The following is a 25327-nucleotide window of genomic DNA, read 5'->3' as shown; positions in this document are numbered from 1 at the left end:
AGCATCAACTGATGAAGTTCGTAAAATTATCCAAAAATCATCCATTTATGTGAATTGGATTCAATACCAACAGATCTCCTAAAATCTTCTACAGACAACACAGTACACATGAAAATGCAAATTATCAATTCATGTTTTTTTTTTTTTTTTGAGGAACAAGTTCCTACATCTTTTAAGGAGGCCATGGTAAGGCCACTTTTGTAGAAACCGGACTTGGATAAAAACATTTTGAAAAACTATCGGCCAGTATCCAACTTATCATTCGCTTCAAAGATTCTGGAAAAGGTAGTTGGTTCATGTATAGAGTCTCATCTACAACAGAATGCTCTATTAGATAATTTACAGTATGTATATCGCACTGGTCACTACACAGAAATGGCCCTGTTACAAGTTCATCATGACATTACCCTAGCACTAGACAACAACTGTTGTACCTTTTTAGTCATGTTAGACCTATCAGACTCTTTTTACGTAATTAACCACCAAATTCTCTTCCAACGTTTGGAACATTCTTATGGAATATTAGGATCAGTGCTAAGTTGGATAAGATCATACCTCACAAACAGAACTTAGCATATTGCAACCGCATTCTCTGACGATATGAAACTTAAATTTGGTGTACCACAAGGGTCTATACTAGGTTCGAGATTGTATTGCCTCTTTCCAAAACCGATTGGTGAGATTTGTCAACAACATGACATGGATTACCATTGCTACGCCAATGACACCCAGGCATATCTTATCATTGAGCCTCGTAAAACCTTGCCTGATATAGCATTTCACATCGAAGCTTGTTTAGCCGATATCAGTGATTGGATGAGAATTAATCTCCTTAAACTTAGCCAAGACAAAACTGAGTTAATTGTTTTTGCACCCTAACCACCATGTAAAAGATTTTTCGGATTGTAAACTCGTATATGATGGTTCTGTTGTTAGCGATGTTTCATGTGTCAAAAATCTGGGTGTGTATTTTGACAAATTATAAGGTATGGAAAAACAAATTAGTGCGATTTCAAGATTATGTTTTCATCAAATCAGAAACATTGGACGGATCCGTAACTACATCACTGAAAATGCTTGTAAGACACTTATGAACTCGCAAGTTACATCATCATTAGATTATGGAAATGCAATGCTGTATGGACTACCATCTAACTTGATAAGCAAGCGACAGAGCGTGCAAAATACATCAGCACGACTTTTAACAAGAACAAAGAAGCACAATCACATAACACCAACCCTGATCTCTCTACATTGGCTTCCAATGTATTACTATTTCCAATGTAAAATCATGATGTATGTTTTCAAAGCTATTCACAGAACGCTTCCGCATACTTACAAGAACTAGTTTTTTTTATACCAGCCAGCTCTAGTTAAGCTCGGGAACAGTAACCTTATTAAGCCACCACATGTCAGAACAAAGACTTACAGGGAGAAACTTTTTGACAAAGCCGCCACTGCGCTTTAGAATAGCCTAGCTGACAATTTGCAAAATGAGCGTTCACTGGTGTCTTTTAAAAAGAATCTCAAGACTTACCTTTTAAGACTTGTATATCCAGATTCTTAATTCTTCATATTGTGTTTTATTATTATCGAACATTTATTTTACATATATCTAACCAGGTTACATATTTGTTATAGTTAAATGTATTTTTACCTTTTTCAATATTTTTATCAATTTTCAATAAAATTTATTTCAGAATATATACAGATTTTATCTATTTTAATTTTTATTTTGACTTGAATTACCTTGATTTTATACTTGTTGATTTTCTTTTTTCTAGGACTTTTCTTATATTATTATTATCTAGATAATGATTCATTTTCATTTTGAATTTTATTACAATGTTGTATTATATATGTAATGTAAAACACTTAGTGTAATATAGTTATTAAATAAGGCTATATAAAAGCTTATGTAAGAATAATAATGATGGTATATTCAGGATCGGCACCCAGTAATATGACATATATTTAATGCAAATTACTCATTTACCTTTTTTGTTATTCCAAAGCTTTGGCAGTTAAATGGTAGAAAATAGTTCTTAAACTCATCAATTATTACAGATATGGAATTTCTTCAACTCATGTGAGAAATTCTTATCTTTTCACTCATTCCACTGTGCTCCACTCATCAAAAGACAGAATTTCTCAAACTTGTGGAAGAAATCCCCAACAGATTTTCAATAGAGACTCATGTTAGAACCTTTTTTCTCCTTCAGTAATGAGTGGTTTAAATTATTTTTCCACTCCAGATGGTAAAATTAACGTTTTCAACCTGCATGCTTAAGATTTTAATTTTACCTCCAAGAGAGGAGAAATAATTTAAACCCAGAATAAGGAGAATCTGTTTCTCCCATTTTATCTGTAGAAACCTTTGAAAATGTAAAATTGTGGGAAAACTCACACAGAAATTTAACCACTACCCCTTTGGTTAAAAAGTCACATGCATTTTTTTATCTTTGGCTTAAAATGGGAGAAAATCAGTCGAAGTTAAACAGATGTTGGGATTTTAATTTTTTTAACAATTTATGGTTTGGGATAGAAGCTAAATCATTTTGCTCAGTTGGTCATTATCAAACATGCTTTGATGGTAAAGACCTCATATAAGTAGCTTTACCCCGGCACAGAATTCATCGTCTTGTCAGTAGATTTTGGTCATTGATGTCAATTTGTGTCGTTATTTTACTTTTTTGTTTATTTTGAGGAAGTGTCTTCATTCTGTTACCCAGGATATTATTACTTTTATGGAAGAGGACCTCCAGATCTTACATACATGTATAGGTGTGTTTACATTTGTTGAAAACTTTTTGATGATCTCTGAAAGTATTTACTATTTTGCTTTTAAGTTATATGTTGGTGCATTTTGTGCATATCACCATAATGTCTCAGTTTCTATTGATGAAATATATGGTTACTGACTGTAAGACAAGACAATGGCATTTTCCATGTATCTAACTTGCTTTATGAGATTGATAGTTTAATTTGTAAATATGAATATAACATAATAAAATGACATAAAATGAAAGAAAATAATTTTCAGATATTTTTGTCTGCATATAAAAGTTTTATTTCTTCCATCCTTCATTTTCGCTGATCAATTTTACAGATACTCTAATCCATTTTTGTCTTGCCTGTGACAAAAATCACAGAAGGCAAGCCTAAGGCATAGTGTTTCAATCATATTTGTTATGCAGATGCTTTAGTATCACTACATCACAACAACAGTTTATTACATTTTTTGTTATTTTTTTTTTTCATCTTTATTGAGAAACAGTAAAAATAACCTTTCAGTAGTAGTTATGACTTTTTTTATTTAAGACTTCTATAGTCAATTATTTTTTGTGTCATAATCATTCACTGTAGAGAAATTTTAGTTACCAAAGTTCTTGATTATGTATTTAGGCAAGTCTAGTTCGTGGCTTTTTCTTTGATTTGAATGAAAAGCAGTTTCATTACTATAATATTACACCACATTTAGAGTAGCAGAAACTAGGTTAAGGAAATTCAGAAGCTTTATATGGAAAAATGATAGTGTTATTATTTTTAGAAAACTTAATGATTGAGTGTGGTGAGCTTTCTTTGGAATCTGACCTAGATACCCAATATTGGGGTCATAGTTGTTCAGTTTATTATACTGGTTTAGTAATGTTTAATCAGACCCCTACCAGCAAATGTTGGGGACATCAGGTTTGCACTTAGTTTCCTCTTTTGTCTGTCAGGCTAGTGAATAAAAATTGCTTAGTTATGGCCCTTATGGTATCACTTGCAGTCATTTGCTAACATATTTCTTGTTTAAGTCTTTTGAACTGAGGCATGTTCATTGTTAGTCACTTTTCTAAGAACTCTTACAACAGTTCCTTGATAGTCATTTTTTCCTGTAACTTTGCCTAACCATTGAATGATCAAGGCTTTACTGCTGAGTAGTCTTTACTTTTTTCCAAGTATTATGTTGAGCTGTATTTTGTCTTCATTGAAATCTAGTGAATAATAATGTTCAGCAGATAACTTTTAAGAGAATTAATAAGTAAAAAGGTCAAATTCATCATCAGTTTTTATAAAGTCTAGGCCATGAAACCCTTACAATAATTCACTCAAGGATGGAATGTATTGCATTGTATTGGAAGGATTCATGTCTATGGTCTGAACAACATATGCAAGGTTGTAGAACACACTTAAACAATATAGGTTAATTTACTTAGGAAAATGTTGATGAAGTCTTTGAAAGATAACAAGAAGCCGTCAGTGAGTCACCCATGATGTGATCAATGCAAATTGACACATATGTCAAAAATGTTTTTTGCAGGCTTGACATTTTTTTAGCAGTGGTAATGTGCATTCATTAATTAGTTGGGAAGACCAATTTTTTTTTTTTCTTGTGCTTCTTTATATCTTACTGTCTGTCTGAAAGTTTGTGCCCCTTTATTTCCAGTATTTTTTTTTTGGAGGGAGTTGAAAGAAAAATAACATTGTTACATTCAACAGATTTGTACATGGCTTATTTAAATTTTTATATTTTTTTTCCTCAAAGTAAAGGGTGGAGGAATGCCTTTTTTTTAAAATAGTCAAATTTGAGCTTAAGTGTCAGTCTCTGTAAGAATCAGGCAGTGTGTTAAACATGGTATTAAAACTCACCATTATGGAAGTGTACTTTGCATATTTGACCTTCCAAATCAAGGGGAAAAAACAAGATTTTCCATATTATTTTGGTAAATTGAGTTATAATCTCATTGAAATGCACTTACAATAAATATTTCCAGGGTCAAAAACTTCATTTTTCTAACAGTCTATAGAAAAATTCTTAACAAATCTAGTGATGTAGAGATCAAATAGTAGTCTTTCCAAATAGAGTTATTATCTTCGAGTGAAATTATATTGTCTGATCAGTAGGTTTTTGATGTGTATGTTTCTGATTTTTCTCATTTTGCCAGATTATTACAAAGACTTACCCTTAATTTATTATATTTTTTCATATTACCAAAATGTGACTTTTTTTACAATATCAAGAAAAGTTAAAAGTTTATTTTCATTCAAATTGATTTCCTTATTTACCATATATTTTTTTTTCTAGAATAATTTACCATCATCTTGACAAAGATTAGATAATCTACATGAATTTTTTAAATTTTTAACATATCCAAGCTATGTTTGTTATTTATTGCAAGAAATTCAATAGATTGCAATCACAATAATCAAAAGGCATATTTCAGCATAACTGAAGCAATATATTAACATTGAAAACAATACTTGATGGTCAAAATTGACAACACTGCAAAAAATTATGAAAATGCAGTAATTTAGTATATCTGTTGATTATTATGAAAGTGACCTCATTTGTTGATAATGAATCCCAGCGGTCATTCCAGGGGTCCAAGGAAGTTTTTGAATATACCAATGACATTGATATCATAACATTACTGACAATCATGTGAAACTTTGTATGATATTCCAGATGAGACATCGCTGGAAGCCTTTGTTGAGAGATAAGGGTGTACTAATTGACATAAACTTAGAAAAAAAAACTGAGCTTTGAAATTTGAATTTATTGTGGACTTTGGATCATGGCCTGTCGGCAATATTCCCTGTTGACCCGCATCTACGTCATATAATGACACATTTCAAGACAAAAGAAATTTCTCTGATCAAGCACTATTGTGTTCTCCATGAATAAAAATTCCCTCCTGAATTTTGGTAAATAAGTATTAATTGAATTTTGGTAAAGATTAAGAATTAATTTGCTTCGTGCATACTCGTGACACTTAGGACCAATATTATACCATGTCTCTAGTCATTCTGTTGTGTGGTTGATAGGAGGTTTAATCATGTCATTTGGTCTACTGATCTATCAATACTCATTACACAAATATATAGGCTATAGAACAAGTCATTTTGTGTGTGGTTTTTTTTATGTTGTTTTATATGTTGATTTGTTTGTGTGATTTTTACTTTCCTCTTTATCTTCCCATATCACAAGTGAAGGTATAATACTTTGGCGCTAGGCAGGCACCTCCCTCTAATTTCTGAAAAAAAAAATATTTTTAATGATAAGAAGAGCATCATTGGACCTGTACTAAAGGAAACATCAGCCATAGGAAGGAAGATGGTGTGTTAAAATCTAAAGAACATTTTCCTGGAAACTTTGAAGACTTCCCATAGTTTTGAAGTAGATGAAGCCCTTCACTAAACATAAAGCATTTTAACTTGACTTAATGAAGTGGTAGGTGACAATGGGCAACCAAATATTAAAGTGAAGAAGAGTACTGAGCACCAGGTTCCTATGTTTTTTGTTTATAACCTGTCAATGAGAATTGCTATATTCATTTTATGCCTTGTCAAAGTTTCTGTATGATAGTTTGTAGTGAGATCAGTTTTTTTCCGTAACAAACATCTTTGTGTCAATTTTGAGTTTTTGATCCTTCAGGATCAAAATACCTTATGTCACCAGTCTATCACTGAACAATATTTCAGTATTTCTGAACACTTCACGAAAATATAGTCAAAATGTAATTCTTTTTATATCATTCAATACTTCTTTTATAACAAGTAAATATGTTTCTTGCAATTTATTTGCTCAATAATATTCTATTATTTATGCAAATAAAACTGAAGATTTGAGGGACTCCTTTTTGGCCTTGAAAGATATTTAGTAATAAATTTACAGTTAGGGAATTTATTTCTTGCAGTAATGTGTCTGGAAGGATAAAATGTGTTTAATATTTTCATTTTAACACACTTTTAAGTCAAATTATCCATCCTATCATTAATATTTGACCATTTATAAACAGGAAGTGAAAAGCTGTGATTTTAACCAAGTAAAATTGGCGGGAAAATTCAAATTGATAAAAGTGTCTAGATTTTGAAAATCTTGTGTTAAGGAAATTACTTTCTAAAACTGATATTGGTCTTATTTGGGTATGATGGTTATGTAGAATAAATACTCTGTTGATATAGCTTTTGAATGTACATGTAAATGCATATATACTCTTGGATTGATTTTAAACTGTGGAAAAATGTGAAATGGAACAAAAATTTGTAAATGTGTGTGAAGTTGGATCAGTAGTATAGATTGACATTCTGTTTATACTTATTAAAAAGGACAGTTCTTAATAGTCTTTTAAATGCAATGTATGATCACAATTTTATTTGACATCATATAATCTTTCAAACTTTGTTCATGCTACAATTTTCACAAGAATCAAAAACTGCCAGTGCTATCAGCACTTTGATTAGGATGGGTGTAAGCTTCCCCATGAACAGATTTCTTTTAGTGCTTTATTATATGGGTTGTACCTTAAAAATTCTGAGTGTCATGTATATAACCCTTTCAACTCCAACTTTGAAATCCCTTTGGCACACTTCATTTCAGGAGTACTTCATTGATCACAATTTTTTGGGGTAAAAAATTAAAGAAAAACTAAGTAAGAATAAATTAAAAACTTGTAGCACAAAATAAGTACTTATCAGTGTAGAGAAAATGATTCTTGTCTGAGAGCTGGTATTAGTTGAGGAAACCTTTGTTGTGGAAGCATAAAAGATGATCTAATACATTTCAACAATTTTTACTAAAGCTTTTGACACGAATTTTTACTTGTAAATCTTCATCTTGGACAGATGCATTAAGGACTTGGTACATTGATGTCATGGTTACTGCCCTGAGTTGTTGGTTAGTGGGTTACCCTAGTGTCAGGAATGTAAAACAGTGAAACTTTTACTTGCACTGTAGGACAATACTGTGTTTTCTAAGTATAACATAATATGAATGTCTTAATGATCTTGCTGACCAGCTGATCAGATTTCAGCTTTGGGGATTTTAAAAGCATCCTTAAAAAGGAATAAAAAAACAAAATTCTGAAAAATTCATTGCCATAGAAAGTTCACAATGACAACTAATCTATGATTAAATTTTTAAACAGTGATGTTGAAGTATACTATTTATCATACCTACCTAATTAATAGTTGCTATTATATTCCATTAATTTTTTTGGTAATGTTTTAGGCTATTTCATATTTTGTGATTAAATTACCATAATATACAACTATAATGATTAAATCTAACATGGTATTGTGGGATATGTTTTCTCTTAATTACTCACCTTAATGTTGGAATTGTTTTGCTTTCAAAATTGTTTAAAATTCAGAAATAATATTACCATTATTATACACATACTGCCTGCAAACTTTAGGATGGTATACTAGATCCCCATTCAAAAGAAGAATATTGCCTTAGATGAAGTATAGGGTTAATTTTTTTTCTGAGTGTCATTATCTAGTATACATGTACTACCCACAACTGCTGGTAGTATGTGTTATATTATACTGAATACCTCTAAGTTTCTGTTAAATAAATTCTCTTTAGTAGAAAATGGCAGAACTGTCTCAATTTTTTTTGCAAACTTTAGGATGGTATACTAGATCCCCATTCAAAGGAAGAATATTGCCTTAGATGAAGTATAGGGACAATTTTTTTTCTTAGTGTCATTATCTAGTATACATGTACTACCCACAACTGCTGGTAATATGTGTTATATTATACTGAATACCTCTAAGTTTCTGTTAAATAAATTCTCTTTAGTAGAAAATTGCAGAACTGTCTCAATTTTTTTTTGTCTTCTTGGCTTCCTTATTTGCAAAAAGTACTGTTAATGTCTTCATTTACATTTTTTTCCATTTTTCACAAATATTCTTGTCTGATGTTTTTGGTCGGGGGTAGTATGAAAAAATAGACAACAGAACGGAAAGGGTAAGATAAATTTGCTGTTCCTGAGGATGGTATTGATGTTCATGGTGGTATACTCATATATTTTAAGTAAACCCCCCTCCTGAACTTTCTGATGAAGGGTGATATTGTATATATATATTGCCTGCAGTAGAGTTTGAAATGCTGAAGTAACCCAGGAGTTAGATATGTCACCCGATATGTAGTCAAGGGTGATATATTTTATTAGTGTGTTACTGGGTGTACAGTGTCACCCTCTGCTATAGGAAATATGTGTTATACTTAATATCCTTTTTAATACATCATACTTTTATGCACATGTGCATACCCTTTAAGAAACTCAAGTGTAATTGTTGCATTACGTCAGATATCGTGAATGTCAAACTGAATGAAATTTACAAAAAAATTTATCATTTAAATAAATCAATGTTAGCAAAATAACAAAAATGAGTTAAGAAATAAATCATGGAAACTCCTGTTAGCATTGTTTTACCATGGGCTGGCCATTTATATCACACTGTATTACCTCTGCGATATTGTGGGGTTAAATAACAACATAAGTGGCCTGCCCATGGTTAAACAATGTTTAAATGGAGTTTCCATGATTTAATTTGATTCTAATAGGACTAGTTTCTTTAAGAATCTTCATATTTTGAATAGATGCAGCTTATGTGTTGCACAAAATGTTGGTTATGTGTTTATCACTTTTTCACCATGGCTGTGGTCTGTAGAGCTTTGAAGAACCTCATATTAGAACACAAATTAGAAAAATGAATAGTGGAAGTCATTCCACTGTTAATTTTTTTGATTAAAGTCATTTTAAATGAAAATGAAAAGGATGTGGATACAGACAAGGAAAGGCATTTCCGGTCAAGAGGGAGATGTATCGTGATTAGGGTGATATAGCTTGGTGATATATTGTAACTACAATTCATTTTTAGTGTGCAGAGCTAAAAAGGAATAGACCAAAATAACACATAGTATTTATCCAATAGAAATTTGTGATTTTTGTATAAAGTGTAATATACCAGAATAATTCCTCTTTGTAAACCAATGAAAAAACATAGAATATCATAGGAAGTATGTTATTAAGTATTGTCTTTTCATTATTTTATGTCCTACATAACAAGTGGATGGTATATTGAAATCACCTTAACTGTCCATCCATCCGAATTTCTTTGCAATTTTCTTGATTTTTTGCCATATTGCTTTATATGTATGTAGTGATTGGGATAAGAGGGGACAGTGTGTCGTTTATCACATTCTAGCTAAAAGGTCCCATTCAAATCTGATTTTTTAACAAAGAAGGTTTAAGAATCTTAAAATCATTAAAATGGCCTATCCTTATAATTTTTATGCCACACACTAAAGATTGGGCATATCTTTTAAGTAATTTTAGTTGCTGACCAACATCAACATCTTGGGGATATACTTAGATATAATTCGTCCAATTACATTCACTTATTAATTTCTTTACCTTATTTCTATGTTCATTCTTGTATGAAATTTAATTTTATTTTACAGGAATGATATTTATAGTGAAGGAACTTAATCTACAAACTCAGGATGGTTAGATGGTGAGTGTTTTAGCATATTTACTGTTCCTGTGCTTGTAAGAATCAAGCAGGTAGAGATACATTTAAGTAGCAGTCTTTATAAAAGTCAGGTATGAGGTGATTCACTAAATTCAATCTTATTTCTTATCCAAAAACAGTTAAAGGCCTCATAACCAGTCTTTGTTTGTCATTTGATTCTTCCCCCTTTGACATAAATTAAACAGATTGTGTATGAAAATGGCATTTTATGACTTGATTTGGTTTATTATTTATGTTGAAGATTATTGATGTTTTCTAAAAAAAAAATTACATATCTATATATGTAAAAACTATACTCGTTTTAAATTACACCAGGAAAGAAACAGCATCAATTGCACCAATGATCACCTCTACCATTGGAAGTGTGTGAATTTTAAATGTACTTGAAAATATGTTTTACTTTTGATTTCTGAAAGGTATTCAAGATACCTAGAAAACAGTCTTGATAATAGTGATTACTGATTAGCAGAGATCATTTAACTACTAATATGGGAAATGAAAGTGGCAGGAATGTTTTGCAGTGCATTCGAACTTATTTACAGATTATAAATCTTCCTTCACTATATGTGCTCTTATAGGGATTGTTCTTAAGGTGCATTTAGCACATTTCAAGTATAAAAAGTCCGGTTAAATTTTGTTGGTGATTCACTGCCTCTAAGGTAGTACAATACAGTTAGATCATTTCTGAAAATTTGGTCTCATTTTGTTGAAATAAAGCAGTTTTTAGGCAGTCCACACAGAAATTTCTAGTGTTTTGTCATAAAAAAGTGCATATTTTTTAAATCCTTGGTGTGTGGCAGTTCAAGTCATTTATAAGTAATTTAGTGATTATTCTTATAAAATCCAGTAGCCATAGTAACATACTGAGAAAATATTAATGAGTTTTAGTACAAATCAGGGGTGCCTTTCCTAAACTAACAGCCAATTACTATGTTTTATAAAATATCAAGCACTTAGACACTACCACAGGATGAAAGCATGCATGGAGTAGGTGGAAAAAAGGTAAAAATAATGAGACCCTTTTCGATTCATTCTCTCACAATTTTAGTCCAAAAGTTTGTGCGAAATAAGGTATTTTGAAAATCAACCATCTGCTAATGCTGAGGAGAGAACCTAATATGGCAGGGGACTGGAACATTCTGGATACCATTCTTCATTTAAATTACACCTGTTTACCATAACATATGTTACATCTGTCTATGTATAAGTGCTTATCTACATTTAAACAATATATCCACCAAATTTCAACTTTTAATTTTAAGTTTTACAAAATTTGACTGGGGTAACTTGGTGTGCGAAACAGTGCACCCTAATATAATTGTATAATGCACCCTAAGACTTCCCTAATTCTTCCACAGATCAGTAGTTGTTATATGGCAAAGAGCAATACTTAAGTTTATGTAGGTTTGGCTATTTCTAATCAGTTAAAATCAACAATGTTTTATGACCCCATCCAAAAACGACTGGACAGTCTGGAGTAGACAAGTTTGCCCCTATAATGGATCCAGGAGGTTGGGTTGGTTGGGTCAGTATCTCCTTTTGTTAAAAAGTGCTGTTTATTTTGGCAAAATTAAGGCAAGAAACAAATGATAGTTTAGAAACTTGAACTCCTTTTTCCATAAGATTCTGGATCAGAATCTACCACACCTCCTTTTTTCCATAAGATTCTGGATCAGAATCCACCACACCTCCTTTTTTGTATAAATTTCTGCATCGGTCACTGTATATTATTTTGTCATTATTTATCTGTATCCTATTCCCATGTCATCTGCGACAGATTGTTTTCTGATTTATTTTAATGTTTGCAGGTATTGGTTTGATTTTATTGAATTGATTATTACTCTGTATTATAGGTGGAGTTTACTCCTATCCTCTGGTTTTCAACAGTTTCATACTACATGTACTGTCAAAGTATTATTGTTCATGGGGTATCAATTTTCATCATTTTCATTGGTTTGCTAAACCACGAAATTTGGCTCCCAACAAAAAGAAAATGTCCCATTCGTTAATATTCAAGAATCTACGAACTGACCGTTTTCTTCTAAACCATGAATATTGGTACCCATGATTTAAAGTACTTCCACAGTATGCCTTTCCAAACATTTACAATAAAAATTGATTTAACAAGTACTTCCATAAAGCATACAATAAGTACCACGACAAAGGTCATGTATTAAATCTAAATCCTGGTTGCTCTTTTCCTTTTATCGTACAAACAATTGGTAATGCAATGCAACTCAATTTCATGGTGTTTTTATTGTTTTTTTTTTTATTATGTAACTTCTTTAGTGGGTTTTATTATCATGATTTTATTCTTTACATATCTTTACTGATTTGTTATGAATTTCATTTTGTTAAGCAAGGAGATTTTCGTGACAACAGAAAATATTTCCCTCTAGAAATTTCCTATTTTTCAGTATGTTAAGAATATGGAATCATTTATATATCAGTTAGTGTAGATTATACCAGTTATTGGAATAAAATAACATGAGAACATGTGTAATATAATGATTTTCTATAAGATGTGTAGTTATTGGGTCATGAGATGAAATAATATCCAGCAAGCTACTCTTATGTGTTCTTAATTTTCAAATCAGCTGTGTCCACAAAACAAATTATGCTCAAACTGCTTGCAGCTCCCATTAGTGGTTTTCCATTTCTAATTGGTGTCTTTAAAACACCAATAGGGCCGTTTTCAGAAACTCTTTGTTCATAGATGGTTGTAATTGAAATTTTCTAATCTGCGTCGTATATATCAATACTTCAAAGATGTCTATAGGGCATACCTTGTTGTATAACTGACCGTAATTTTCAGATACGGTGCAATCAGGGACAAGAAAGCGAACTTGAGATATAAAAAAAAATAAAGATAATTAGATCAAATCTGATGGGTGAAAAATGATGACACAAACAAGAATCTATATTACGATGGTATCTTTACTGTCAAACCATGTAAATGCAGTGACATTAATGAAAGACGTCAGTTTCAAAATGTCAATTTCCGTGTTGAAACCTCATATTGACTGGTAAGATGAAGATCTCTGTTCAGCTTCAAATTTATGTGCCATATGACTAATCTTTCATCACAGAATTATGGCCTAATCATATTTGTTCACATTGTCATAGATATTTTGTCCTTAAATGGCATATAAGAACAGATTTCCGTATTCCTTGATAATGACCATGAATGGAGAAAAAAATAAGGACGTACATGAACTTTGATAAACATTATATGCTTCAAAATTAGTTTAAGGCATTAATTTAATTTCAGTCAGGGGCTTTTCAAACTTAAAACACCTGAAAACCTGAAGACCAAATTAGAAATTATTCAGATACAAATAATTGTTGCCCCCCGCAAACAAAACAAAGTTTAAGGAATATATAGATTTCACCCTATCTGTCTGTCTGTTTGTCCCTCTGTCTGTCTGTCTGTCTGTCTGTCTGTCTGTCTGTCTGTCCAAATTATTTTCTTAGCAGCTTGAAGCTTTGTTATGAAACTTTTTGGGTTGTAATATTACCATGGAGACGTGCATACTGTCAGGACTTTATGTTGAAAAAAAATTGTAGAAATGACAGCTGTTCAACTTAGGCATTTATCCAATACTCCTTCTTAACAACTGAAACTAAATGGAGGTTTAGACTACCATAATGAGATGTGCATATTGTCAGAAATTTATGTTTGGGCAAAAGTTACAGAAATGGAGGCTGTTGGAATTGTGCGTTTTTCAGCAAATTTTGTCTCATGTGTTGTCCACAACTCCTTCTCAAAAACTTGCAGGATTAGTATGAAACTTAAATGGGTGTTACATTACCATACTAGGATATGTATATTGTCAGGAATTTATGTTTAAAATAAATTTGCAGTCATTTTCTGTCATTATGTTGTCAACAACAAAAAAGTAGTACATATCATGGTTTGGAGTTGGGTGTTATAGAAATGGCAGCAAAGTTGTGTGTAAAAAGTGCTTAGTCTGCACACCATAAAGATAAAGTTGGTTTTTTTTTTCAGCAAGCATCTAAAGGAGAACATGTTTTTTGGACAGGTTCCTTGGGCTTTAAATTTCTCATTTTATTAAAGTAAAAATCAAAGGATAAATAGAGTAATAAAAAGAAATACCAACCAGAAAGTAAATCTAAAGTCCATATATTTTAAATTTATTGCTTATTTTTTTCTAATTAAGTGAACACAGATTATACTACAGTGGTGGTGCTTAATTTCAATGTTGTTTGGAAAATGAATTAGTTCATTGGTTTCATAAAGTCATCACAGTTTTTATGGAAATTTTTCAGCATTTCAGGTTGACAAAACTTATTTGCCTAACAGATTCAGAACGGACACAAAAAAATAACTGAAAATGCCTTGCTCACTGGGTATGGCTGAAAACTATGTTCCAACAAAAAAATGGTTTCTACCAACCCTTTTTTTTTTTAGCATGTTACTGTAAACACAACACTTTTTTCTCTGATTAAGCATACATTTGAAGACAATGTTTCAGTCAAATCCATTGACAACTGGTTATTCAAGGTTGTGTTTTCACAAAACATTTCAAATTGAAATTTCCCAAAAATTTGATATTGACCAATCGGATCAATCAAAACTTCTGAATTCATGATAAGTAATAACAGGGAAAGTTTAATGAGTGGTTACATCTCCTACTAATTGTTCCATCCAGTCACTACATGTTCAAGTGACCTTTTTGATCAGCCAATCTGATTTCAGCTTTCATGATTGTATAAGCATTATTTAAAGGGAAAAACAGGAGATTAGCTTATCTGAACAGAGAATGGAGTGTTGTTAGGTCCTACTTGTAGTAATTGAATAGAAAAGTTAATAGTTTGTCCAAATCTGGGTGCATAAAGAACAAGTGGACAAGTTATGCAAACAAAGATCTGAGGAGTCCTCTCTATTGTTGACAAATTATGCTAGCTTGTTATACAAAGAAGCCACTGAAATACAATCAGATTGGTATGAAAATGGTTTAGAATTTTAAAATTTCCTTATGACACACATTTTTGTAAAAAGGGAAGTACATGTAGGGTCATAAATCCTTCATACTCTTGGTTTTATAGAAAACAGTAAGAGGGCAAATTAAAAGTCTTGCTTTTAACATTGATCAAATATTACACCTATAACTAAGCTTATATAAACATATATACAGCGAACTTGTAGTCCTGTGTGAACTTGTTTTGCGTTTATAACATGCTCCCCTGAAGAATCTTCGTAATCACCTAATTTCCTCGTAAGATATGAAAAACAATGACGATGGTAATGTTTTCAGTAATCAGAACAAGGATTTCGTCAAAAGGCCGTTGACATTGATGCAAGCTAACAGTTTGTCTATTACTTGGCGTCATTGAAAAAAAACTAATTGAGTTAGGGAGTATTATCCATGATGTCATTCGATATCATTGGATCCTGATGTTGACGGTAATGATTTTCTCCTTGTCCTTGTAAAAATCCTATTTAGAATTAATCATAAAACTGTAATATGAATTTTAATTCTCAAGACTTCTATTGTAGTTCACATTGCATTTTGAGATTAATTATTGAATAAGAATTTGTTTATGTCCCCCCAAAGATAAAAACATGTTCTTTTGACCTTCAAAGTAAGAATTTTTGTATTGAGTCAACGGTATGATTAAACTTCTTGTGAAGTTCAATTGAGACTTGACATTTTTTGAAATATCAAAAGTTGATCGAAATACGTCACTTTTTACTGGATTTTTTTTCTAATTTCAAGCAATTCCATATATGTATTATTTTTAAGTCAATCAATGAAATATAATCGTAAGTTTAATTCTACAGTCTAACTTCATAAAGTTCAAGATTAAATGTACTTAAATGCCATGAAACTTGGCAAATGAAGTCAGAATGTAATTATATTTCAATTAGGGTGGGTGTCTTTATGTTGGTTTCTCAAACAGTTAATCATATATGTGTGGTAGTATTTGGCTGAAAACGTGACTTTACTGCCTCTAATTATTTTGGCCCCTTACACTGAGTCCTTTGCAATGTGAACTGCATTATAGAATTGTTTTGTTTGTCCCAGGAAGACTGGGAATAATGCAATTATTCATGATTCAACAAGAAAATCAAAAGGCAAGTTTTCAGAGTGTTTTCAAAATTTCCTTCCCTGCCATCAAAATTATTACAATTTAATTTTTCAGCCAGCCTGTCCATTTATCCAGATGGTCCATCTCTTTTAAATGTAGACATCAGGTAAAGGATTGTTATGAAGCATTGTTATTCATAGATAGGATTATATTGCAAAGCAACCAAGAACTGCAGCATTAGAGTCTTATTCACACATTTTTTTGTAAATGATGAAAAACTAATGTGTACCAGTAGACATCTCCTGAATTGGTAATGTGAATTTTGTCTAAATCATATTCCGATTGAAGCTACTACTGAAATCAGAGACTGAAGTCTTCAAAGTGGCTAATTGTCAATTATTTTATGCCACTGATTTTGGCTTGCTTTCAACAAGGGAAATGGCATGAATGTGATATTTGCTAAAATCAGGTGACTTCCGCTAGAATCTTGGTTCCCTTGATCTGATACTCTTTTGTAACCATGGATGATTGTTTCTCAATCAAAACAACTTGTTACAATGAAGTGTGGATAATGTTTTCATTCCACAAGTATCTCTCTAGCAATCTTTGGGTCACTTATGATATTGTACAGGGAATCAGACTAGGAACCAGATTAAACAACTGGCAATAACTATAAGGTCATAGGTCATAAACGGGTCTGTGATAATGTTTATAACCTATATAGTCAATTGTCTGAATTGGAAACTGGGTAATATTACATTTAGTTCAATGCTAACCGATCATTTCATCTTTTAATATAAACTTCCTGTTCTCATACAAGCAAAAAACACACATATAACACATGTTATGATATTTGAGAGGCATATTTTGATCACATTTGAAGCTAGAATTGACGGTAAACACAGCACCAATCAGCAAATATAATAGAAAATCTTCATTGAAACAAAAAAAAGATTCCATTTTAATTGTACTACAATACAACATGCTTGTACAGTGAAACCAGTCATCTAAATTGGACGCTGAAGAAACTGGAGTCCTGTCTTAACCAGAAATCCCTTTATATCATTTGCTATTAATCTTAACTTGTGTAAACCAAGCACCTGTTTGAATTTATTCAGACAGAAATAGGTTTGGTAAAGACAGTTTCACTGATGTTCAAACCTTAATTACTTTCTCTTTCCATTATTCTGTTATCATCAAACATTTTCTCAGCACAGAGACAAAGTTTCTTGATCATGATCTCTATAATCAAAACAAGTACTTCTTCTTCAGACTACAATACATTCAATACTAATTTAATTCTATCCCAATAAATGAAATACCATGGATCATTAGTCGCTTGACACTTCTCAAAAGTTTACACTAATTCTTAATTACCATGGCAACCAAGTGGTACAAGTTCATATATGTCATGTTTAAAGTAATTAAAGAACACCACTAGAAGTTAAATCAGTTCTTATAAAAAGAAATGTTTGTATTTGGTGCAGGAGTATTCAGGCATCCATTTTGGTGGGAATTTGGCCTGTGGGGCCTTAACCTTGTTAAGGCACTTTTGCATCCCCATTTGATTTCCTTAAATGGCAAGTACAGGATAGGTTTCAAACATTAAATTCATTGCATTAATCCTAAAGTCTTAAAATAATGAAATCACACATCATTCCTTCTTTACAGTTTTTTTGTCTCTGATAGACTATTTTAGGTGTTTAGCACTGAACATTCTATTTAGAGTTGTACAGAAATAGATTATTCTCATTGTTTAAAGCTAATTTGTACCCTTAAACCAATTATAAATATTGACATAGACAACAAAAGATCCATTAAATGTGTGCCAGAAAAACAAAATAATAGATTGATTGTGAATAGGCAGTATTTGGTTCATTTTGACTTAGTTTTTAACCTCAATTTAACTTTTTTTGTTGTTGTTACTGCATCCTGCATCAGGTTTAGTTGACATTTGACGTTTAACTCGATACAATGAAACCTGTCTGAATCAAACACTGCATTAACATAAAACCTGTCTTCTGAGGCAGACATCTTCTGAAATCAATTCATATCAGTATCAATGCATTTTGAATATATGAAACCAATGTGGACAATATCTTTGAGTTCTGCAGGTTAATTTAGACATAATTCATTGTATTAGTACTGGTATTTCTCTTTCATTGTGTTTTGTTATCAGAAGAGGATAAGAGCTCCTCCTCAAAATTTGGAAAGAATGGTTTCAAACAGTAAAAACACAGAAAAGCAATGCACAAATTGATTTTAGTAACACATTAACTAAGCAATACACATTTATTGTAAACATCCTTACCTAATTGGTAAGGAAAATAGTAAGGAGTTTGTTCTAATTTTTGCCTGGCTCTGTTGCAGTCAGTACCCCTCACATTTCCTAGTCCTAGATCCATCCCCAGGTGATGTTACATTTGATAATACATGTATTTCACAATTAAATTTGCAGTGCTGCTTTTCTTGAATAAAATGAACTTAATTAATTCTGGCAAGGTCATCATGTCAAAAGTGTGAAATGAGATGATCAGAATATATAGGCAAACTCTCTCTGCAATATCTGTTACCATATTTTATTATGAAGAAAAATCTAAAGAGACCTGAGAAGTGACTTATTTGTTATATGATTGTCCTTCATGAAACTAATAGGAAACCTTCTTAAAGTACTGGCCAAGTTGTTAATTGTAGTATCTGACATTAAGTATTGACTGAACTTGTTCAACTTGCAATGAAAATGGTGCCTTAGAACAGTGTAAAAGATTGGTTGATTGTCCTGTCCTTCAATACATAAATAAATAACTTGCCAAGGCAATTTATTGTGTTCTTTTTCGTATTTGAAACAATGCTTTATTTGTATAAGGTTTAGAAATAGTCCCATACTTTTTACTGAATTAAGGAATACAGCCCTTAGAAATGTGAAAATTATCTTCAACTGTGGTTTGCAAGCCATGAAAATCTTAATATTTATTCAGCATGGATTATGTGAGGTGACTTAAAAAGATTTTTAAACGATTATACTGTAGCAAGTATATGGATGTTCAGCCTTAAAACATTACATGAAGAGTTCACATGAATTTCATGTAATATATTTTGCCCCTGTTCAATATTGATTTTTGCTGCAATCTTCACAAGTCAATTGAAATTTTGATATTGTGGATCCCAAACATGGACAATGGCTTTGTAAAACCCCCTCCCCCTTACTTTTCTGTAACGTATGTTGGAGAACACAATAATTACATTTTGGCTCTGATGATTGAAATATGGATGAAATCTAATCAAATAAAATAAAGGTGTTAGCATACTCCTCAATTTGTCCAAAAAATATAAAAAAATTGACATTATATCAAATGTGTAAGAAATATCTTTGGATTTTAAAATTTATGACATAATTTGGTATAAAAATGTGAGACGATTGGTGAGTTCTCTGTGATGCTAATGCTTTCTTCAGTAATTGATATTGATCTATCTTCCAATGAAGTAAAAACACTCTCTCGACTCAGAATCTAGTCATGATCACTTCAGCATCAGTTGTGTGCAGATCATCACTTATTGGTGATAATACTTTTACAATGGAAGAAATATTGGAATTTATTTTTTGATAATTAACTAATTTTGTATTTTTGAAATGAGATTTGAGAATTGAGGAATTTAATGAAGACACATGTACAGCTTTCGTACGCCGCATGAAAATGACTAAATGGTAAGTGCATTAATCATACATATATTTATGCTTGTGAAAAAATATTTTGTTTGAAATTTTATTCTATAGATATACATTTATCACTGTTTCTACTACGTAAGTCATTCAAGGGTATTTGGGATCATTAATGGATTAATGTGGTGTCAAAATGTAGAAGTGCAAAAAATTAATGCCATAAACTGCACAGGGGCTTTCTTGTATTTTTTCTTTGGCCAGTTGTTAAGAGGAGATAAAAACAAGTTTCTACAACTAAATTATATGTTTATAAAAACTGATTATTTATAAATTTTTAGGTTTGTGCAATGTAGTTTTGCATTTGCATGTACAAAAAGCATTTTGTACTATATTTTGTCACATTGTTTTTTCTGATTTCTAATTCAGAACCCTTATTCTGAAATTTAAGTGTTCATTTTGATTGACTTATGAGTTTGTTTAGGAAGTTCAATTATATTTTAGCATTTCTTGTCTCTTTTTTATCATTGTCTTTGTTGTATGCTTTTTTTTCTTATGGGGGGGGCTAAAAATCTGTTACTATAAATGTTTGTTTTACTTGGATATATAATAACAAGGAACATGTATATCTTTTTGAAACATGGTTTAACTTTAATTCAGTCTCATCAGTTAATATCAGATAATAAAATTACTGACCTCTTCATCATACAAGTAACACTAAACCTTGTCTTTTCAATTAATTATTTAATTTGGCTCTTTTGCTTTTTTCTTTGTATGTGTTATTTTTGTTATTTTATGTTCTTTGGTGTGTTTGTCTTTTTTACCTTTTTAGTCTTTTTCCTTGGAATATATATTTTTTTTATGCAATATCACTTTTGAATGTCTCTGCAGAACATCAAATCTCCCCCTGTCAGTCTTTCTGTGATATTTTCTGTCTCAACTTCAAAACTGCTGTTATTCTGTATATATCACTGCCCACCAACCCATATAATACCATATAAAATTACTTCATTAGACTGAAAATGTTTAAGAGATTTCAATTCTTTTTTTTTTAATTGTACTTCAGTCTTTTAACACAAGACATACATGTATTATGGTATACTGATATACATCCTTCCATTCACACAGCACAATAACTCTAAAATACTGCACAAATTTTTGTGGAACTTTTTCTATTGATTAATATTAACTCGTTTTGATAAGTTGCCAATTTTTCAATTTTGAGTTATTTGACTTTATTCATTAACAAATAGTATGATTTTCTGTTTTTGGACTGTAACTCAAAAACCTGTTCAGCAATTTCAGTGAAACTTTGGTGCATTGTTTCTGTACATTGATGAAAGTAGAAGAATTGTGATTTTACAATTTGGAGCTATGGGACTTTATTCATAAAAAGGGGGAATTTCACAGTTTTCAGATTGTAATTCAATAGTAGTTGTACTTATTTCCTTGGAACTTGAATAAATTATGTCTTGTGATTGTTATGATCTCCTTTTTAATTGTTATAAATTTCTGATATTTCATTTTTGAGTTATGGGACTTATTCATAAAAAGGGGGAGATTTTCCATTTGTGCACAATAACCTGGAAATTCTTGAAGCAATTTTCTTGAAACTTTGTGAATAGTTTATTTCTACTAGTGAAAGCTTTGTTTTGATTTTATGTTTTAAAATTACAATTTACTAAATTTTTTCAAATATGGGCCAATTTTCTTTTTTGGGACTTGAACATACCCTACAGATACAGAAAAAAAATTCTGGGATCTATAGAAAACGTACGTCCATCTGATTGTCTGTTAATGTTACATTTTAAAGGTCTTAATGCAATTATTTCAGTAATTTGAATAAAATATTATCCTGTGTCACAAAGTAAATTCAGAACTGTGTCAAGCTTGAATTTTGTGTCCATATTTGCCCCATCTATTTGCAGGCATATCTAGATGTGCTCCATGAAGTATTTTATTAATGTTCGTCTTTAATGAAGGAAAGTTCCTTTCTTTTTCAAGTGTTTTCTGAATTTGCTCAAACTTTAATGCCAAGAAAAAGGGGTAATTGGTATATCTTGTGTGTTTGCATGACTGTTTATTTTATGTTTGGCTGTTTGCTTTTCACAATGCATATAGGTAGAGTAATATGATAAAACAATGTAAAATAGTCTTATACTATAGGCTTATAGCATTTATATCAGTTAATATTAATGTCTCAAGCAGATATATTGCACAAACTTACACTGTGAGTACAATATGATACTTTGCGAGAGATAATATCGGTATTCACCCATATAAATGCAATAATCCTGTTAGTACTTTATAATTAGTATTTGAGATATCCTTTTGTACTTGTATTGATATAATATATTCTCTAACAAATGTATTTGATATTAAGCTAGTTCAAATATCAATCAAAACTAACTATTTGAACTAATGCAAGTTACATCTCACTTCTGAACTATTTTTCCACTGAGCTGTTTAATTTTAATTAAATTTATCTCATCTACATTAAACTCTTCCTGATACTTTAAACACAAAACTTACATTTAACAACAATGTAATTATATCTTAGTGGTATATAAGCAAGGATATACTGCATGGTCATTTCTCTTGTTTTTACTGTTAAAATAAACAAATAATTATTATCTTGTGATAAAATTACGTATTGTTTTATTGCTCAATAAGAAGTGAAAGCTTGCATAAAATTTATACTATAAGTCTTACATTTCTAAATTGGTATTATATTCATGATAGAAAAAAGTCCATAAAGAGCAATAAACCAGAATGAAAAGTACAGAACAAATGTAAAGTAAGATCATAGATAAGAGTGTTATAAAAATATATTAACCCCCCCCCATTAAAAAAACAATACAAATCTGTACTTGGACATTAAATTCATTTCAGGTTGTTGTTAAAGATAATGTAAGTGATGTACTTTGAATTAAGTACTATGTTAACAATCCTTATTCATTGCCCTGTCCATTTCTTGGTGTCTGTTGCTAGTGTTTATGATACATATGTTTCTTTGAGGACTTTGGTCTCATTTATAACATTTATGTGATTTATTTATTCCATCCACCAATTCTTACTTTATGCAATATTTCAACAATACTTTACAGAATTTTGATATTTTAAACATACAAGTAAATGGTTTTATTCTTTTGTTTATATATAGTTAGTAGTGATTTATGGTATGTCCCCTGTGCAATAAATTTTGATAATTCAAATTGAGAAATAAACACATTCATTTTACTCTTAGACTTTTTCGTGTCAAAATGTCATAACGCAAATATCAGTCCACCAATCACAAAATTTAAATTTAATATTGAAATTGGCAATGACTTAAAAAAAATATATATATACCATATGGTAGGTTGTTTAGTGGGTGTAAAATTTGATGAAGGGTAAGAAGATATACAAAATATTTTAGCGTTTCTATATTCAAGCCCAGAGTAATTTTTTGCAGAATTTATTGATGTATTTGGGACCGACCGATCTAATATGCCAAAATCAGCACTCAGTTAATTATAATATAACCTGTAAATAATCAAATTAAATAACTCATGCCAAGAATGAAGACTGTCATTAAATATGTGTGTTTTTTGGCACTTGTAAACATATTTTGGTTATTAACTCTTTCCTATTATTTAGCCTAAAGGATCACCTAGAATACCAGTAATAAAAGGGAGGAAATCCTTCCATGGTACAGTCAAACAAACAATATATAAACAGTTATATTAACAAATCAAATTAAAATGAACACATTATTAAAATAGCATTTACATTGTCACAAGGAAAATACACTGTATGTATATGGTCTGGAGCTAGAGTTCCAATCTGTTCAATAAGGCAGTATAAATAACCTATTAATAAGAACCATTTTGTTTCCTATCTTAAGTGACATAACTGTTCTAGTAAAGGTTATTTGTACCTAGTTCAATTCAAATGATCTAAAATTAAATTTAGAAAATTTTCCAAGTTACGCAATTGTGAAATTTGCCATCATTGTAAATTTTCATCTTAATGGTAAAGTAATAAGAGTCTTATGAGTTTATACAAAGGACCCAAGTCCAAATAGGTGATGAGTCTAGATATGTACTGTAAACTGACTTGATTTTTTTTTTTAATTTAATGTACATTAGATTAAACAAATGGATTTCAGAAAAAAATGTTTTTTTACTTTAAATTTTGTTTTGAGAGGTTTTTCTGTCATTGACATGTTTTTTTTTTGTAGTTGATGGAAAGGTGTCATTATTCTCTAAATACATGTACATCTAAATAATAATTTGTTTATCTTTTGAGTTATTGCTGTAAATTCAGAAACTGTTCAAGTTTTTATTATCAAATGAAATATTAAAATGTAATTATAGTGAAAATGCCATAAAGTTGGAAAGCTGTTGCTATTGTTTTGGCAATAGTTCAACTTTAGTTTCAGTCCATGTAAAATTTAGACACTGCCAATAGATGAGGTGATTGTGTATAAAAAACCCAAGTAACAAACAATGATTTTTCAGTCTATACATATGCTGTTTTTTCTCATGTAAGTTCAGTCCTTTCTGTATTCAGATCTATATTTTTGAAAATAACATATATTCATCTTCCACTTAAACCTAATCAAGAAATAGTTCGAAGTGCCAACATCATATATTTATCTAGAATGTGCAACAACTGAATGACAAACTAAGGTTGGATATGGGATCTGTAACTAAGGCTGGATGTGGGGTCTGTAACTAAGGATGGATATGGGGTCTGTAATTGAGGCTGGATATGGGATCTGTAACTGAGGTTGGATATGGGATCTGTAACTAAGGCTGTATATGGGATCAACTGAGGCTGGATATGGGGTCTGTAACTGAGGCTGGATATGGGATCTGTAACTGAGGCTGCATATGGGATCTGTAACTAAGGCTGGATATGGGGTCTGTAACTAAGGATGGATATGGGATCTGTAACTGAGGCTGCTTATGGGATCTGTAACTAAGGCTGGATATGGGATCTGTAACTAAGGCTGGAAATGGGATCTGTAAGTAAGGCTTGATATGGGGTCTGTAACTAAAGATGGATATGGGACCTGTAACTAAGGCTGTATATGGGATCAACTGAGGCTGGATATGGGATCTGTAACTAAAGCTGGATATGTGAACTGTAACTAAGGCTGGATATGGGATCTGTAACTGAGGCTGGATATGGGGTCTGTAACTAAGGCTGAATATGGGATCTGTAACTAAGGCTGGATGTGGGGTCTGTAACTAAGGCTGGATATGGGATCTGTAACTGAGGCTGGATATGGGATCTGTTACTTAGGCTGAATTTGAA

General features: G+C 31.2%; 1 protein-coding gene across 12 annotated transcripts in view; it reads left to right on the top strand.

Moving 5' to 3' along the window:
* The window catches only part of LOC148624896 (protein dispatched homolog 1-like), a 68440-nt gene that overhangs the window by 25149 nt on the left and 17964 nt on the right, over window positions 1-25327 (top strand). For 9 of the 12 annotated variants that reach the window (XM_088568008.1, XM_088568005.1, XM_088568006.1 and 6 more), the window contains 2 exons: window positions 10241-10293; window positions 20002-20071. In XM_088568008.1, coding sequence (XP_088424134.1) covers window positions 20055-20071 — 17 coding nt within the window. In that variant the 5' untranslated portion in view covers window positions 10241-10293; window positions 20002-20054. The remainder of the gene's footprint in view (window positions 1-10240; window positions 10294-20001; window positions 20072-25327) is intronic. The other 3 variants (XM_088568016.1, XM_088568014.1, XM_088568013.1) reach the window with 1 other exon arrangement.

The sequence above is a fragment of the Perna viridis genome, chromosome 2 (assembly GCF_037379345.1).
Source record: "Perna viridis isolate PV_CMFRI_1.1 ecotype Kerala chromosome 2, ASM3737934v1, whole genome shotgun sequence".
Classification (NCBI taxonomy): domain Eukaryota; kingdom Metazoa; phylum Mollusca; class Bivalvia; order Mytilida; family Mytilidae; genus Perna; species Perna viridis.
This window is presented reverse-complemented; position numbering and strand designations above follow the sequence as displayed.